This window comes from Pseudonaja textilis, chromosome Z (assembly GCF_049901715.1).
Source record: "Pseudonaja textilis isolate UNSWEBS1 chromosome Z, rPseTex1.2, whole genome shotgun sequence".
Taxonomy (NCBI): domain Eukaryota; kingdom Metazoa; phylum Chordata; class Lepidosauria; order Squamata; family Elapidae; genus Pseudonaja; species Pseudonaja textilis.
In genome coordinates, this window is record NC_142008.1 from 92,948,397 (window position 1) to 92,966,154 (window position 17,758).

General features: G+C 36.2%; 1 protein-coding gene across 5 annotated transcripts in view; it reads right to left on the minus strand.

Annotated features, from left to right (window-relative positions):
• Nucleotides 1-9,181: 9,181 nt before the first annotated feature.
• SMARCE1 (SWI/SNF related BAF chromatin remodeling complex subunit E1) overlaps nt 9,182-17,758 on the minus strand; it is a 47,402-nt gene continuing 38,825 nt past the window's right edge. For 3 of the 5 annotated variants that reach the window (XM_026722020.2, XM_087916981.1, XM_087916978.1), the window contains 3 exons: nt 16,660-16,761; nt 14,080-14,290; nt 9,182-12,882 (listed from right to left, as the gene is read on the minus strand). In XM_026722020.2, the coding sequence (XP_026577805.1) occupies nt 12,671-12,882; nt 14,080-14,290; nt 16,660-16,761 (525 nt within the window). In that variant the 3' untranslated portion in view covers nt 9,182-12,670. The remainder of the gene's footprint in view (nt 12,883-14,079; nt 14,291-16,659; nt 16,762-17,758) is intronic. The other 2 variants (XM_026722022.2, XM_087916979.1) reach the window with 1 other exon arrangement.

Below are 17,758 nucleotides of genomic sequence, written 5' to 3' on the forward strand. Positions count from 1 at the left end.
AACTGCCTGAATGAAATTATCAAGTGAGTGGTTAAGCTGTTAGTCGCCAAACTTCAGCAACACAAGATCAACCTGTCAAATGAGTCACAACAGTATTCGTGCTGATAATGGGCTGATGTTATCATAAGATTATCATAAACATAGACAAACTCTGTAGGGCCTGGCATGCAACCTTGGTGCCTGTCCCACATCAATAGTCTGGTATTTTGTAAGGCACACCTATGCCAGGTAGGCTTAAAGGCATGCAGGTGATACAGCTCCAAACATTAGTGCCCAAACAAGGAAATATAAAGATTGAAATTTCTGGCTAATTTATATCCCCCAGCAGCCAGCCAGACTCTCTGGAAAATTAAAAAGCAGGACATGAAAATAGTAGCCATGTTCTAGTATCCATCAATAACTAGAATTGGGAATCAAATGGCCTGTCACTATCAAACTCTAAAAGTAATTAAGCCACCATGATTTATCCTTTCTAAAGTCAATACAATCAATGGCAAAAAAGCAGAACCAGTGAAGTATAGTGGTCAAAATTATTTTGACTGGAGCAAATCTGTAGTGTTTCAAGTCAAAAAATAGTTTGACTTGGGAAACATAGGAAAGTTGTAAAATGGAGCAAAACTCAGTTAATAACTGTTTCACTTAGTAACAGAAATTTGGGCCATAAGTTGGGGACTTACTTGTACAACTAATAATTAACTAGACAGTGTATAAATGACTGTTTTGCTGATTCTGTCCTGAATTTACAGTCCTATCCTGAGCCTATCAGTTTCACCAGTGTCAAGTCAGCCTTTTCCAATAAAATGCTTTTCCAGCCATGTTGGATTACAATTACCATAAATCTTAGATAGCTCATTGGTTAGGGAATGCAGATGTGCAGGTTATCATATTTGGAAAGCAGTAGATTAGGGAAGACCAAAAATTGGTCTGCCAGCACATCATTTCTGGTCTTCCACATACATTTGATAAACACCAGTTTGCATACAGAAAAAATAGATCGACAGAGGATGCTATAGCCATTACTCTTCACGCTGCTCTGACTCATCTAGAATAGCGGGGGGGCTATGTGAGGATGCTTTTTGTGGATTTTAGTTCTGCATTTAACACAATTCTTCCATATAGACTAGTGTCTAAACTTCTGGACCTTGGCCTTTCTTATTCAATCTGCCTTTGGATTATGGATTTCCTATCTGGCCGCTCACAGAGGTCAGATTAGGTAATCATACCTCTTCAGCCCTTATTCTTAACACTGGTGCACCACAGAGTTGCATGTTGAATCCCTTACTCTATACTTTTTATGTGCATGACTGCATTCCCATTCACGCTAAATTTGCAGATGATACAACAGTGGTGGGACTTATCTCTGGGGGAATGAGTCTGCCTACTGAGATGAGGTGGACCAGTTGCTTTCATGGTGTGGAGACAATAACTTGGTCCTCAACACCAACAAGACCAAGGAGCTTATAGTGGATTATAGAAGGAACAGATCAGACATCCAGCCCTTGCTTATCAATGGAGACTGAGTGGAGCAAGTGGCCAGTTTTAAGTTCCTGGGTGTTACTATAAAAGAGGACCTGACCTGGGGTGCCCACATTGCAGCCCTGGTCAAAAGGGCCCAGCAGAGATTATACTACCTGAGACCTCAGAAAATAACAACTGAATGAAACTGGTGACCTTCTACCGCTGCACCATAGAGAGCATTTTAACATACGGCACTTCTGTATGGTTTGCCAAATGCACAGTGGCAGATAGGAAAGCAATCCAGAGGGTTAATGTCATTGCCCGGAAGATCATTGGTTGCCCTCTCCCCTCTTTATAGTTCCCGCTGCCTTAAGAAATTTCAAAACATTCTCAAAGATCCATCTCATCCTGGGAACCCTTTTTTTGAACTATTACCATCTGGCAGACGGTACAGAATAATAAAAACAAAGACAAACAGGCTGAAAAACAGCTTCTATCCCAGGGCAGTAGCTCTTTTGAATTCTGCAATGTAGTGCAGTGTTGGTGTGGTGTCGGGGGGTTCTGGTTCAATGTGTGAAAGGTGAAGGAAGTATGGTCATGGTCATGTCATGATGTGCACTGAAGAGGATGTTTGATTTTGTTGTACGAGGTGCAATGACAATAAAATAACTAAAGACATGTTTTATGTTTACAGATGTTACAATAGAGAGAAGAAAGTTATATTCATGACCCCATTTTATAATCAGATTTTTTCTAACCTTTTCAATATTTGGATGGTAAGCTTTTGTGGAAAAGAATACACCCTGTATCCTGCATACACTCTCCCTTTAGTTACTCTTTTCTGCAACTTATGCTGCTCTACAGCATTCACAATATTTCAAATCAAGATTCCATTTTTATTGGTATAAAACAATTTTATTATTTTTAATCCTCCTCCTGGCCAGCACTGATTTGATTTGATTGTTAGATATCCTACCAACATGGTGTCTGAGCCAGAACCAGTGGTGGGATTCAAATTTTTTTTACTACCGGTTCTGTGCACGTGGCTTGGTGGGCGTGGCAGGGAAAGGATACTGTAAATTCTCCAGCCAGAGGTGGTATTTGCCGGTTCTCCAAACTACTCAAAATTTCTGCTACCAGTTCTCCAGAACTGGTCAGAACCTGCTGAATACCACCTCTGGCCAGAACAATGTGACACTGTCTTGGTGGCTTTGGAGGCATGATGCCAGAGAGCATTATGAGCTGAGAGCAGTTGTTTTTAAGTAGGGACAACTCAGAAATAGTTCCTCCAGAAGCAGGAGGAGAAGGCATAGCATCTCTCTCCAATCCCTCACCCTTCTTCACCTAGTGATGGCAGCAGCAGCAATGCTACTCACTTTCAGCCAGATCCCCTATCTATATCATAAGGGATCCATGATAGGCTGCCTGTATTATCAGATTATGTGGTTCCTTAACAAAGCATCACTCCAAGGATCTCTTCAAAGCAATACATATAGGCAATAAACACATTATTGTGCTCTTCAGTCCAATGAAAGAGCTGCTCTGAAAGGTAAATCGGAAGGATATCAGGTAGCATCTTGGTCCCACTCAGCTGTCATCTCAATCCACCACCTAATGTAGGCATTTAGTCACTTGGGTCATCCCATCTTTTAGCATCATAGCTAAAAACAGCAGCAAAATGTCAATGTTGTATTTGGAAGGAAGGAAATGTCTGAGTTTATAACTAATTTGTCCCTTTAAAAAAGTAAGGAAGACTTTTTTTTGCAAAGCATGTCTTTCTTCAGCTCAGCAAACTCATAGCATGGCCATCAGAAAAGCCATTTTCTCTAACATAAGATGCAACAGGACTCAAAACATTTTGATATGAACAAAGAATAAGAGAAAGGTTCAAAACTGGTAGCATGGAAGGGAGAGATGTAAAAGGACTTTCAAGGAATATTTTGCCAGCAAATTAGAGAAATAAAGCAGAACTATCATCTGATGAAGGAAAAAAACAGGAAATGACTGTAAGATATCTCTTTACTGAGCCAAGTCTCAATTTTTCTAAAAAAAGTTATATTTATTAAGAACTGTACAAAAGTAAAAGACAATACTGAAAAGGTGCAAAAAAGAAATTAAAGTTATGAAATATGACTTCTAACATTTTCTTTAATAGAAAATTACAATCTTATAATTCTTCCTCCCTCTTGGGTATTCTATAAATCCCTCCTGCCCCTAATCCATTTTTTAAAAATATCATCAAAGCTATAAATCATATTTTTAATTCCTTTAGTAAAAAGTCTATATAAGGCATGCAGTCTTCCAAAATAATTTTCGTTGGTTTTTTTTCTGACCAAGTAGGTCAGAAGCTTTGCCAGCACAAAAACCTCAGTTTCAAATGCAGGAGAAAACCCACTATGGGATCTTGTAAGAGGAGAGCAATGTTAACCTATGATAGCAAAAAATGAAGGAATCTGGTACCTTCTTATTGTTCAGAAGATCATATCATTACATGTTTAGAGTTCCTAGATTGATGCAAGTTTGAAATTGATGGTAATGGTCCAGAATGTTGGGAGAAAAACAGTTTGATTAAGCAGATTAAGGTTACATATGTCACCTTAATCTGCTGTACATCACAAGTACATAATCAATGTGCAATTGTGTTAAAAACTTTTGTTTGTTGAGACCTTCTAAAATTGCTTGAAACAGTTTAGAATTTGTGAATTTAACAATTTCTTGTTTGATGGTGCCTTGATGCCCTCCTTTTCTAAAACAGACACTTTGAGATCTGCTACAGAGTGTTTTGGGATATTGAAGTACTCTGATAATTGTCCTTGTTATGATTCCTACTGTCAGACATGTGTCCATTAATTTTTTTTCAGTTTGTTTCATTTGTCTTATGAAGAACCCAGAGGTGCTATTGGTGTAACTGTAAGGACAAAATAAATGTGTGAATTTATTGTTATTAAAAAAGCTTTCCTCTGCCATAGCAGAACCCCTAAGCATTGTATATGATATATCATTCAGAACCAGCTCCTTACCAAAACTATGGTCCTTAGCGACGGTCATCCCTATCTTCAAAAAAGGGGACCCCAGCCTGGTTGAAAACTATAGACCAATCTCACTGTCTTGTGTCACGTGCAAAGTCATGGAATCAATCATTAACCAATCCATTACCTTCCAACATTCTCTCCAAAAACAATTGGGTTTCAGGAAAAAATTGTCCTGCAACCTACAACTCCTCCACTGCAAAAACATAGGACTACTCTACTCGACCAGGGTAAAGCAATAGATGCAATTTACATAGACTTCTGCAAAGCCTTTGATTCAATGGTACATGACAAACTGCTGTTAAAACTAAAAACTCTCACAGAATTTCTGGACCCCTTCATAAGTGGATTACTGCATTTCAAACAGGCAACAAATAGTAAAAATAGGGAGTGCTATATCAAACCCTGCTCCAGTTAACAGCAGTGTCCCCCAAGGCAGCGTTCTAGGACCCACACTCTTTATACTCTATATAAATGACCTTTGTGATTACCTTATATGCAAATGCGTCTTCACGGATGATGTAAAACTATTCAACACCACCAACAATGCTACTTGCTCTTCAAAGTGACTTTGATTATGTGTTTGAATGGTCAAACATCTGGCAACTCCAAACCTCGACCGACAAATGCTCTGTCCTACACATTGGTAAAAAAAATCAGCACATCAAATACAAACTAGGTGGATATGACCTCATTGATTACCCTCACTCTGTCAAGGACCTAGGAGTACTCATATCTAATGACCTAAGTTCCAGAGCTCACTGTAACAGCATTGCCAAAAAGGCATTAAGAGTTGTAAATCTAATCTTACGAAGCTTCTCCACCGGAAATATTGAATTGCTAACTAGGGCATACAAAACCTTTGCTAGACCAATACTCAAATACAGCTCATCTGTCTGGAATCTGCACTGTATATCAGACATTAATACAATTGAGTGAGTCCAGAAGTATTTCACAAGAAGAATACTACACTCCTCTGCTTGCAACAAAATACCCTATATCACCAGACTTGAAATTTTGGGCTTGGACAATCTTGAACTACGTCGCCTACAGTTGGACTTAAGCATAGTACACAAAATTATCTGCTACAATATCCTACCAGTCAATGATTCAGCTTCAACCGCAACAATACAAGAGCACACAACAGACACAAACTCAATGTTAACCGCTCCAAACTTGATTGCAGAAAGTACAACTTTCTGCCTTGAAATGCCTTGAATGCGCTACCTGACTCTGTAGTTACATCCTCAAACCCCCACTCTTTTAACCTCAAACTATCCACTATTGATCTCACCTCATTCCTAAGAGGTCTGTAAGGGGCGTGCATGTGCACCATCGTGCCTTCCATCCCTGTCCTATTGTCCCCATTTAATCATACCTATTTTTTGTATTCTTACTCATGTTTATACTTATACCTATTATCTTGTAAGCGATTGACAAATCAAATAAATAAATAAATAAATCTAGTTCTCATGTTGCCACAATGTGATGCTCCTGGTTTTTTCCCTGTTCAATTGTATTTGATTCTTCCTTACAGGGGTTTCTTTAGCAAGACCTTTCAGAAGTGGTTTCCATTACTTCCTTTCTAGGGTTGAGAGAACATGACTGGCCAAGATCACCCAACTGGCTTCGTGCCCAAGAAGGCATTTGGATTAAAACTCAGTCTCCTTCTAACTTGAAGCCTTAACAAACTAATGCCAAACTGGCTCTTGATGAATATGACATTGTATGTGTTTAAATTACTGTATAGATTCATAATAGACCTTTAACCAAGTTTAAGCAGAATAGTTTCTTTATAGATGACACATTACACTGCAAGGCAGATTCAGACATTTGAATTATGGCTTCTACCTAGGAAAAGAGTCAAGCAACTAATTAAAAACAACAGATGAAATTATGTAATCTGATATGAGCAAAAACCTCATTGTTTATATTAAAAGCACAACATTAATATTATAGTGATTAGAATTTGTGGGGGGAAAAATGTGGGGGAGGGGCAATGTGTCCTCAAATTCACATTTTTTTGCTTATGTTTTATTTTTTTATTCTGCATTTTAACCTTTTTTCTTCATTCTTGCATTAAGTTTATGCAATGTAATAAATTAAGAGACCAAGGCCTATCATTTCCCAGGAATGCTGCTGCTTATGAAATGAAACCCTTAAAACTCCAGTATACTGCTGTCAAGGTTGCTTAAGGCCGTATTATATGATAGGCAGCCAAGGTATTCTGATAATGAGACTAAGGGAGAGGGGAAAAAGAATTTACATTATGTAGGACAATAATCTCAAGGATGAATGTGCTATTTTTTACTCATATGGTATCTTTGATAGTAGAAGAAACTCCTGTCCAGCAATTCTGTAAAAGGTTGATGAAGAAAGCATCAAAGTTTGGCTGCTCGTCTTCACAGGAAAAAAAACCTTTTATTTCTAATGGGTTCTGAGTTTTAACCCTAGATTTTTTCCCCCAAGATGTGGCCACAAATGATGATAGCAATCTATGGAATAATAGTTCAAAGAAGGATCTTAAAAGTTTTGTTGTTGTGTCACTACAGACTTATTCACCTAATTTCCAGTATATATTGGAACATTTCCATTCCTTTTCCTTTGAATCAGAAGTAAGAAAAATGTGATATTCCTCTTGCTTGTTTAAAATTATATTTGACTAAACTTGAGCTTATGTGGAGAACTTGATTATTTACTTTAAATATTCAACAACTAAGTTCCTAGTTTTGCAACCAAGTTCTCCACATAAGCTCAAGTTTTTACAAGCTATCTATCTTTACTATTAAGCAATCCCTACAATCTGTGTTATACATGCTTAGAGCTAAAACTAAATCTTTCAAATGGAATGATATAACTTTTTAGCTGGCTTAAGACCAGCATTTCTCCTCTTAAAAATCATTAAACTGTCATCCCTAAAAAGAAATGACTGAATTGGAAATGACTTCAATCCTTCTGCTTTTTTGATAATCATACATCACTTTTTGGGTAAAATTCATTATTTTCTACGTGTTTGTTAAACTTTTATAATCAAGCTAAAAGTAAATATACTGGTTTCAGTTGGAATATATATGTAAATATCCAATGAGTATTTGTCATAAATCAAAAGTGCTCATAGCTATGATTTTAATTATAAAGATTAAAATAAATTATGATTTATTAATTATAAAGCTTTTTTGTAACAACCAGTTCGTTCTACTGTAAAGATTTAGCAGCTTTTGCTCTTAAGTTTGAAATTTGCACTTTCAATATTTATTTACTTAAAGACAGAGTAAATTTAAGAAACCATAATCTTTTACATCCTCTATATGTGCTGTCTTTTGAACTCAAGCTGTTGCTGGTGGTAGAGGTATCCTTAGGTAGGTACAGTAACTTTGAAGTTTTCAAATGTTTCTAGTTCTTGCCCTTGTCCCAAAGTATTAACGGTATTTTTTGTGATTCTGTATTTTCTAGGTAGCTCATGGATAATAAATAATAATTTGAAATTTGGCTGAGTATTCCATGCAAGTCTTGTCATAACAGACTCAATGGGAAAAAAAAAAGTTAAAGCAAAAAAGAGGATATGTCATATGTTTTTTTTCTTAAGCCTCAAATATTGAATTCTCTCTTCCTCTTTCAGTTTAACTAATCTCAGAAGAAAATGAAAAAAATTAAACGATAATTTAAATACTAAGAATAATAATTGGCTTTTGAGGGGAGCATCAAAAATTCTTGGGTGTAGTAGGTTGTCTACCATGAAGGTGATGGCAAATAGTTTCATAATGTAACCCTGACCCAAGACATAAATTAGGGAGCCAAGCAACTAAGTCAACGTAGGCATGAAAAATGGCATCATATCCCCCAAACAGCCAAATTACTTTGGCATGAAGGGGGAATAAATCAGCTCTAAATAAGCAAAATATATTCTTGCATTCCAAAATTATTTGGAAACATATAGAAGAAGCAGAAGATCACACTTAGAATACTGCCTCCAGTTTTGGCCAACACACTATAAGAAAGATGTTGAGACTCTAGAAAGAGTACCGAGAAAGCCACAAAAATGATTAGGGGACTAAAAGCTAAACCATATGAAGAACAGGTACAGGAACTGGGCATGGCTAGTTTAGTGAAGAGAAGGGGAGATATAATAGCAGAGTTTCAATATTTGAGGGGCTGTCACATAGAGGAGGTGTCAAGTGATTTTCGAAAGCACCTGAAGGCCAAATAAGGAATAATGGATGGAAACTGATCAAGGAGAGATTCAACCTAGAAATAGGTAAATATCATTGGATATTTACATATATATTCCAAATAAGGTTGGAAATAACCAATGGAACAGCTTGCCTTCAGAAATTGTGGGAGCTTCATCACTAGAAGCTTTCAAGAGACTGGACTGCCATCTGTCAGAATGGTGTAGGTCTCCTGCTTGGATGGGAGGTTGGACTAAATGACCTACGCCGTTTTTTTCAACTCTGGTATTCTGAAGTTCAGAAAGTCATAAAGAATCATGGATGCCTGTTTGCATTCAGTGGAGGATGCACTTTCAAAAATATATATGTTGATACATGTAAAAAAACTGTAAAAAATAAACACCTTATTTTGAAACTATTAAAATCTTCCTACTAAAATCTTCCTATCCATTCCCTTGATCTTGTTCTTTTCCCATGTAAATTTCCTAAGAAATGTCAAGGAAACTCTAGAGCATCATAAAGTCAGTAATTTGAGAAACATATTTAATTCTGGACATTAAACATGGGAAGAAAATCAATAGATTACAATCATTTTCCTGCTTCAAATTTACATATATAAGGTTCTGTACAGTTTCCCACGTAAATCTTCACTTTGATCTTGGACAATTTAACATAACCAGTTTCAACCCTTACGGCAAAACCACAAATGTCCTAAATTACTCTTAATTTTATCATTTGTTCTTAATTCCCTCTATCCAATTTGATACTCCAAACTAGTTTGATGTTACTACAAAACTTCATCTGGCTCCTATGAGACTGTCATATGGGAGTGGGGGTGTGAGGGAGAGAACCAGGAACAGAAACCCATATTGAGTATACCTGAAGTTGGTGAAGTCAAGATAGAACAGGAACATGTTGGAACAAGACTACTAGAGCTTTGGGTGGAGAGAATGTTAATGAAATTTTGATAGCATGGATTTAAACTGTCTTCAGGAGCCAATTCCTCCTGGGGTTTTACGTAAGAACACACACACTCTGAAAGTTACCTCAGGTACTTAGAAAAAATCATTTACTCCACACCCAACTTTCAAGGAGCAATTGTGCAAAATGTTACAACTACTTCATAGGCTCTTACAGAACAGAAAGTACTATAAACATAAGTATCACCAAAAATAAATCTGCATCGATAGTATTAGAACAGCATGGTACCATGATCAGAGCATCTTTCATTGATTTGCATCCTTCCAATTATTTTGTGCTAAAGTTTCCATCATGAGCAGCCACAATGACCAACGATAAGAGTTATAAACCAAACATTTGGAAGAATTTGGTTTAAGGAAGATTGAGTTATTGTATCAAACTAGGACTACGGGTGATAAAATTTCAGATTCTTAATCCACCATGAAAGTTACTGAGTGATCTTGGGCCAAGTTAGTCATTCTTTTTCACAGTCTAACCTACTTTACACAATCATTTAGAAGTGGAATGAAGAAACTATGTATATTGCCTTGAGGTTCTTGGGAAAAGAAGTGAGGCAAGAAAGAGTAGGTGGAGGGACACAAATTACCCTTGTACTTTTTTTTGGTAAGTCAAAAAGGAATGTAATCTGGGTTGGGCATCATGACACAATCTTTTACTAAACAAATTGAAATCATCAAAAAATATGTATCTTGCAGGCGAGAGTCTCAAGCTTTTCAGGATTATTGCACCAAAAGAACTTGCCTGTTGCTTGAAAAAGTTTAAGAGAAAAGATACAGAAGATCATTAACGAGAATTTTAGAAATGTGGATGAATCCTGCCTCTACAATACAGAATTTAACTATAAAATCAAAGCCCTCATTTGTAGGTTTAGAGTAACAACTGTCCTATGTGCCTCATTTTGTAGGTAGTTTCACATATCTTAACTGAGCGTTTAGATTTAGTGAATACATTCAAACAATAATATAAACTTTCTCAATCTTAATTGTAATCATGTTCTTTTGTGGTTTGGCATGTTGGTTTGTTTGGTTAATTTATGATTCAAAGTTGTGCAAATCAAGAAAATGGGTATATTAATAATCATTTGAAGTGTGTTACGCAAATCCAATCCATATTTCTTCCAACCCATTTATCTTATTGCCAAGACACTGTGCCAAAGTTAGGAAACATTTGGAACCAAGATGCTTATTTTATTACCTCAATCCAACAAATTAGTTTTTTACACCGATGCAGGTTTTTGCTGATTTAATGGTTTTCTTGACACTGTTATCAAAAATATATTGTTTTGATTTGGTTAGTATAATGGGGCTCAAATATGATCCTAACATTTCCTTGGGAGTATATTTAGGGTTTTGCTTAATGTTTTTAAAAAAACATATTATGAACACTTACTAGACAAAACTCAGGATTACTAGAACAAAAATGCCAAAAAGTTGTTTTTGCAGAGCTCATCAGATTTGGCTGATAGTATTATCAACAGCAAGTCAGCTGGAAACAGATGTAAGAGAAAACTATGGAAATATATACCTTTTCTGCAAAGAATAAATTTTAAAAATGCAAAACAAATAAGGAGAAAGACATGTACTTATCTGGAATACTGAAAAATATTTCACAAATATTGTGAATAGTTCTGGCTGAACCACAGCAATTTCTGGCTGAACCTCAGCAATTTCTAACTGAAAAGAGTGGACATATTTTAAATATATTTTCCCCTACCATCATGTCCTAGGATTGTGCTGGCACAGTGAATGTTGGTTTACTGCAAGGACTTCTGCTTTTTTAAAATCTCTCTAGTTTGTTTTAGCTTCTTTCTTTGCAATAGAACTTTATCATCAATGTGTCCAAGACAAGTACAAACTACTGCAGTTGTTTCATTGTTTGAAAACAAGTACTGGTTTATTATATCAAAAAACTTTTTGAATAAACAGAGTAAAAAAGAAAGAACCTAAACAAAAGCATTACAAATCTATAAACCAACAATGGATTAGGAAATTTCTACAAAACCTAGTGCCTTTCTTTAGTTAAAGTTACCATCTTTTACATAAATTCCTTGGAAATTTTAACCCTAAAGCAAAATTGTGATCGTTCATGCTTAATTAAAAAGAAAACTACATGAAGGTGTAAGAAATATTTTGGACTTCTATTGTTAGAGAATTGTTTAGTGAATTATACTTTTGCTGCTTGGTACAGATGTGAAGGAGAAAAGCTTGATAAACTTTAAGCAACTGCCAGGAATTATGTTTTACCACACACAACTTCATTGTCAACCAAGGCATCAAAGAGTATTGTTGGGGGAACGGAAGAGAGCCCTCCCCCCTAAAAAAATAAAAAATCCCACATTACTCTGAACATAATGAAGGTGAATAATGCAACTATATTTTGGACAAGAATGGCCTAAAGAGTCATATGCCTTGGGAGAATATGTGTTCTGCTTGCATAAGAAACTGAATTGCTGCAAGGGAGAAAAAACAATAAAGCAAACAAGTAAGCTATACAAGGAACGACAGATGAAAGCCTTTGGGGTTTAGAAGTATAGAAATTAAAAATATCATTTTATCAATGCTGGCTTTTAGTGCTGAAAGTCTATAGCATATGCAACAGTGCAGGTGTTTTTTACTTTTGCAGATTCCAAAACAGGGAACTGTAAGGAGAATTAGGCACCTTGTAATATTTATAAGATAATGTTTCTATAAGTAGTAACTTTGATCAGATTTGAAAGAAGCTATAATTGGGAATACATACATCTCACTCTAAGCCGTCTGCTACTAACTGAGAACAAAGTAACTTTTTAAGGGCTTAGATATAGGACAATAGCCAAATCAATTATAAAGCTACGTTAAATATATGATGCTATTCTTATAAATCATATTGTTGGGTAACTATTACATTTTTATCATAGCATATAGATTAAAAATGCATGGATTATACTGAAGAAACCATACTAATGACAGCTTACATATCAACTCCACTACAATTCACGAATCTTTTTAAAAAGTGAAAACCTATATGGAAAGACGTGATTTTTTTCTTTTCTTTTTACTCTTTCTTTTCACCATCTTCTGAAGTTATTGGGTCAGCTGGGGGTTCTTCAGCTAGGGCACTATTGCTTTCTGAACCAGTATTGCTATCACTCGTTCCTTCCTCTGCCATGCTTTCAACACCTTCTTGCCCACTCTCCTTGTCTTCAGGAGTGGACGTCCCTTCACCATTCTGCTGATTCTCAATAGCTTCTTCTGGAGGAGGTTCTTCTGTCACACATATACAAAACAAAAAAACAAAAAAACAAAATGCTGTGAGACCCTTAATTTCAATTACTAGAATATTTTTCAAATACAAGATAACAGACAAAAAAGGAGGGAAAAAAGGAAGTCTTTAAAACTATCAGGCATACATTTTGTTAGCTCAATGGCTAATGTTTTTTGCAGACCATTTTGTCCCTCTTATGGTGCATAGATAGTCCTCAATTGATAACCACAACTGCGACCAAAATTTCCCTTGTTAACTAAGATGGCTGTTAAGTGAGCATAGCCAATTTTATGACCTTTTGTTAAACAAATCACTGCAGTGAATCATGTGGTTGTTAAGTGAATCCATCTTCTCCTTTGGCTTTGTTTCTGGCTGAGAAGTCACCCTTCCTCAGGGTCACCCCAGGACACTGCAACCATTGCACATATATGCTCATTTCCAAGTGCCTGAATTTTGATTATGTGACTATGGGTATGTAGTGATGTAGTGGAAGTGTGAGGACTCTTTCAGTGTTGTTGTAACTTTGAATACAGTGTTGCATTCTTCTCCACACGGCTCGTTTTGGATGCAGCTGGGTGCAGGGCCCGAGCGAAGGCTATGTGAGGGCGAAAAATGGGCAGAGAACCAGTTGTTGGGAATTTTGAATCCCACCCCTGGTCAAATTCAATAATTTGGTAAATTGGAAAGAGCTCTTACTGGGGAGATCAGAGATATGAATCAGATGTTAAACGGATACAAGATATAACCATTCATGAAGAGCGGTCTTCTCCCTTGCCCCAAATTTCCAGCTGAATTAAGGCAAATTCCACCTTCAATATTTAAAATAAATCCAATCCTCTGTTTCGAAAATGCGTGACCTGTGGTTTCACTTTCCTGAAATGAACTTCTGCCTTCTTAGCCATTGGGAGAGGACTATGATGTCAGGGAGCCCTTCACAATGTTCTACTTTTATTGAAAATACGTTATAAAGATTTTAAAAATTATCATATCTGAAAAAAATAAGCTTGATTATTTGATACGGGAGGAAGACAGCAATTTCTGAAAAACAAACCATATGCAATTCACATCGTTGAAAAAAGAGTCTACTTTATAAACTTGTCCTCTCTATTAAATTAATTTTCCCCTAAGATTCTTTTTAAAGGCACTATTTTCTTTTCATCTCCAATATGTGATTGATGATCAGTGCACACTCCAGTCACCTGTTTCCATGGGAGGAGTTCCCTCTTCTTTTTTCTCCTCTGCCTTGCCTGCTGCCTGCTCCTCCTCAGTGCCCATGCTGGTCTGACTGCGTTCAGCTTGCTCTGCAGCCTCTTTCTCCCTTTCTTCCTGCCGCTTACGGGCTTGTTCTTCAGCCTGCGCAATTTCTGCAGCAATTTTCTCCATGTCCACTTCTACCTTCAGGCTGCACAGCTAGCAAGCAAAGGGAAAAGAAGTCTATTACAAGCAGTCCTCAACTTACGACCACAATGGAACCCAAGATGTCTGTTGCTAAGCAAGACGACTGTTAAGGGAATTTCTTGCCAGTTGTTACATGAATCACTACAGTTGTTAAGTTACTAATACAGTTGTTAAATAAATCTGGCTCCCCTATTGACTCTTCTTGTCAGAAAGTCACAAAAGGTGATCACGGGACCCTGGGACACTGCAACTGACATAAACACATGCCAGTTGCCAAATGTCTGAATTTTGGTTATATGACACAACAATAATTGTGTGAAAAACAGTCATAAGTCACTTTTTCAATGCCACTGTAATTTCGAAGAGTCACTAAATGAATGGTTTTAAGTTGAGGACTACCTGTACAACCATTTAAATCTTATTTACCAAAACTTCACAAGGTGGCTTTATAACAACCGATCCACTGCATAAGCAGTATGGTAACTTTGCCAATCGAATACTCCTTGCATAAGCTGAATTTTATCTCCCATTAACTCAAGAAAAACAAGTTCATTAGAAAATGACGATATAGTACTCTATACTAAAATCCCAGAAATCTTAAGAGGTTGAAAACACAACCATACATCTTTAGCTTGACTCTCTATAATATTTACTGTTCTATATACTGTAATTCGAAAACAACAAATGCATCATTTTTATTATAAGCAATACAACTGTGCCAAACATATCATGGCAACATGAAAAAGCCAAGTACCAAAAGAACACAGAATTTGGAGAAGGAACAAAGGAGGCTAATCCACATGCCAGACAATGAAGAAACTTATTTGCCAATAGTGAAATTTCTAATGAGACATGTCTAAACCTGTTGAAAATTTCTTCAGTGATTCAGTTATAACTCTAAAGTAATCTGTAATTCTTAGTCAACACTTCATTTTACAATATTTTAGTATTGCATTTATATGGATTTATTGAATGAGTGCATTGACCTATTCAATTTGCTAACAATTCAGAACTGGTTTTTGATAGTTTATGCAATGTTATAATATCTGCAGATGAATTTTTTATCATCACTTTTCTAAATTCTTTCTTTGAAGGAAAAATGAGGAAGTTTAGAAGTAGGAAATCTGAGGAGAATTCAACAGTTTGCTTACAATGTAATAGATGTGTCTACATGGAAGTATCATTGAGTTCTAAAAATAGGCTAAAATGCAGATTTATAAGAGTATCCATAGGAAAGTTCATCAAGTATAATAAATGATGATACAACGGTGGTGGGACTCATCTCCAGGGGGAATGAGTCTACCTATCGCGATGAGGTAGACTGGCTTCCATGGTGTGGAGACAATAATTTGGTCCTTAACACCAGTAAGAGCAAGGAGCTTATAGTGGACTATAGAAGGAATAGATCAGATATCCAGCCCTGCTTTTCAATGGAGACTGAGTGGAGCAAGTGGCCAGTTTTAAGTTTCTGGATGTTATCATAAAAGAGGACCTGACCTGACCTGACCTGGGGCACTCACATTGCAACACTGGTTAAAAAGGCCCAGCAAATTATACTACCTGAGACTTCTCAGGAAACAACAACTTAATGAGAAACTGCTGGTGGTCTTCTACTGGTGCACCATAGAGAGTATTTTAACTTACTGCACCTTTGCACAGTTTACCAATTGCACAGTGGCAGATAGGACAGCGTTCCAGAGGGTTACATTGTTGCCCAGAGGTCATTGGTTACCTTCTCCCCTCTTTTATACTTGATGGTATATTCAATCATTTGAATTTACTCATCAAATGGCAGGTGAAATAGTTATACCCAGACATATAATGTAGGAAAAATGTAGTGCATTGGTATCTGTCAGATGTTTTAAATTTCTTCCTTAGGCAAGGAATTCTAGTTCAAAAATATGGAAGGCCATCTGGACAGCCATTTATTTCCAACTTAATTTTTTAGTTAGAAAAGCTGTGAACTTTTTGGGCCTGTATTTCTTTTATTTTAAAGTTAGCATTGGTACAGAGGGAGGTATTTTTAAATTTTTGTTTCCAAATTATTCAGTAGAATGTAGCAAAAATGTTTACAAAAGGCATCAGGGATCCTTCTTCAAATAAAACTAATCATAGATGCAGGTTGATCCAGATCATCACGTAGATTCTTTTGAACTCAGGCTTCATTTGTACTAATGTCCAATAAAACATTAGGCAGCAGGATCCAAGCACAAAATATACAAAAAAAGTGAAAGTATGATTTTTGCCCCCAGGCAACTTGCAGGTGTGGGGCACCACAATATTAGATTTAACATGCAACTCTTTTTTCCATCTGAAGTTAAAAAAGATCAGAGATTTCTACATATGTTCAGTGAAAGCAGAAACGCTCTAGGGAACCCTACCCGTTTAAGTTCACTGTTAAAAGATTCCGTGCTTTCCAAAAACTTCCTCTTCTTTTCTTGATGACGTTCTTCTATTTGAAGGAGTTCAGCTTCAAGTTTACGCTATGGAGAGGGGAAAATGAAAATATTCAGTGAAAAAACAAATACACATTATTTGAAATATAGTGGTATATTCGATTGCTGAGGTAAGTCATGAAAAAGGGAAACTGATTTTTTTGCAATACAACAGTATACCTTGAATGCTTTGCAAATTGGAAAACAGAAACTTGATTCAAAGGCTGTAAGTACCTTTAATGCTTTTCACATATTGTTTCAGAATAAGGCAAATATCCATGCCTGATTATATGAACACCTGAATCATCCTTTTCAGATCTTTCTAAAACATGTGGCAAATGGCATATCTCTCCTATGCCAAAACTTATCCTGCATTTAGAAATCCTACTCTCTCACAAATTACTAGTTTTATGGCTAATCTGAATTTACCTGATGTCTATGAAAAGTGCTCAAAATTTCCTTATGGGATATTATAAGAATTATGCAAGTATATACTATTTATTTATACTGTGTAAGTTTCAACATTATAGAATTAAGAATTTAAAGAGTAACAATTCAGAATAAACCACTTGCTTTGTGTTCTAAATATTAGCAGCTACAACATTAAACCAAAAAATCTACCAATACCTATAATTTAATACATATGTTGAAAACTAGGTTCTGCTCTTTCCATGTTAATAAAAATGTCCAGCAGTATTTTTAAAAGCAGCAGCTTCTTGTTCCATTTAATTCAATAGGTGCATTTTTGTGATAGAACACAAAATATATATTAGATGATACAGAAAAGGTGACAGAATGCTATACAACCAGACCAGAAACATATTAACAAGAGAGATCAGAGCAGCAAAAAGAAGATACTCTGAAAAGTTAAAGAATCAATTCTCAACAAATGAACCAGCAAACATGTGGAAAACTCTTAAAAACATCACTGGCTTCAGCAAACCTCCTTCCCAGGCAGAAGGAAATCAACAACTGGCAGATGACCTGAATGTGTTTTACTGCAGGTTTGAAAAGAAATTATAGCTACCTATCTCCACAACCCACA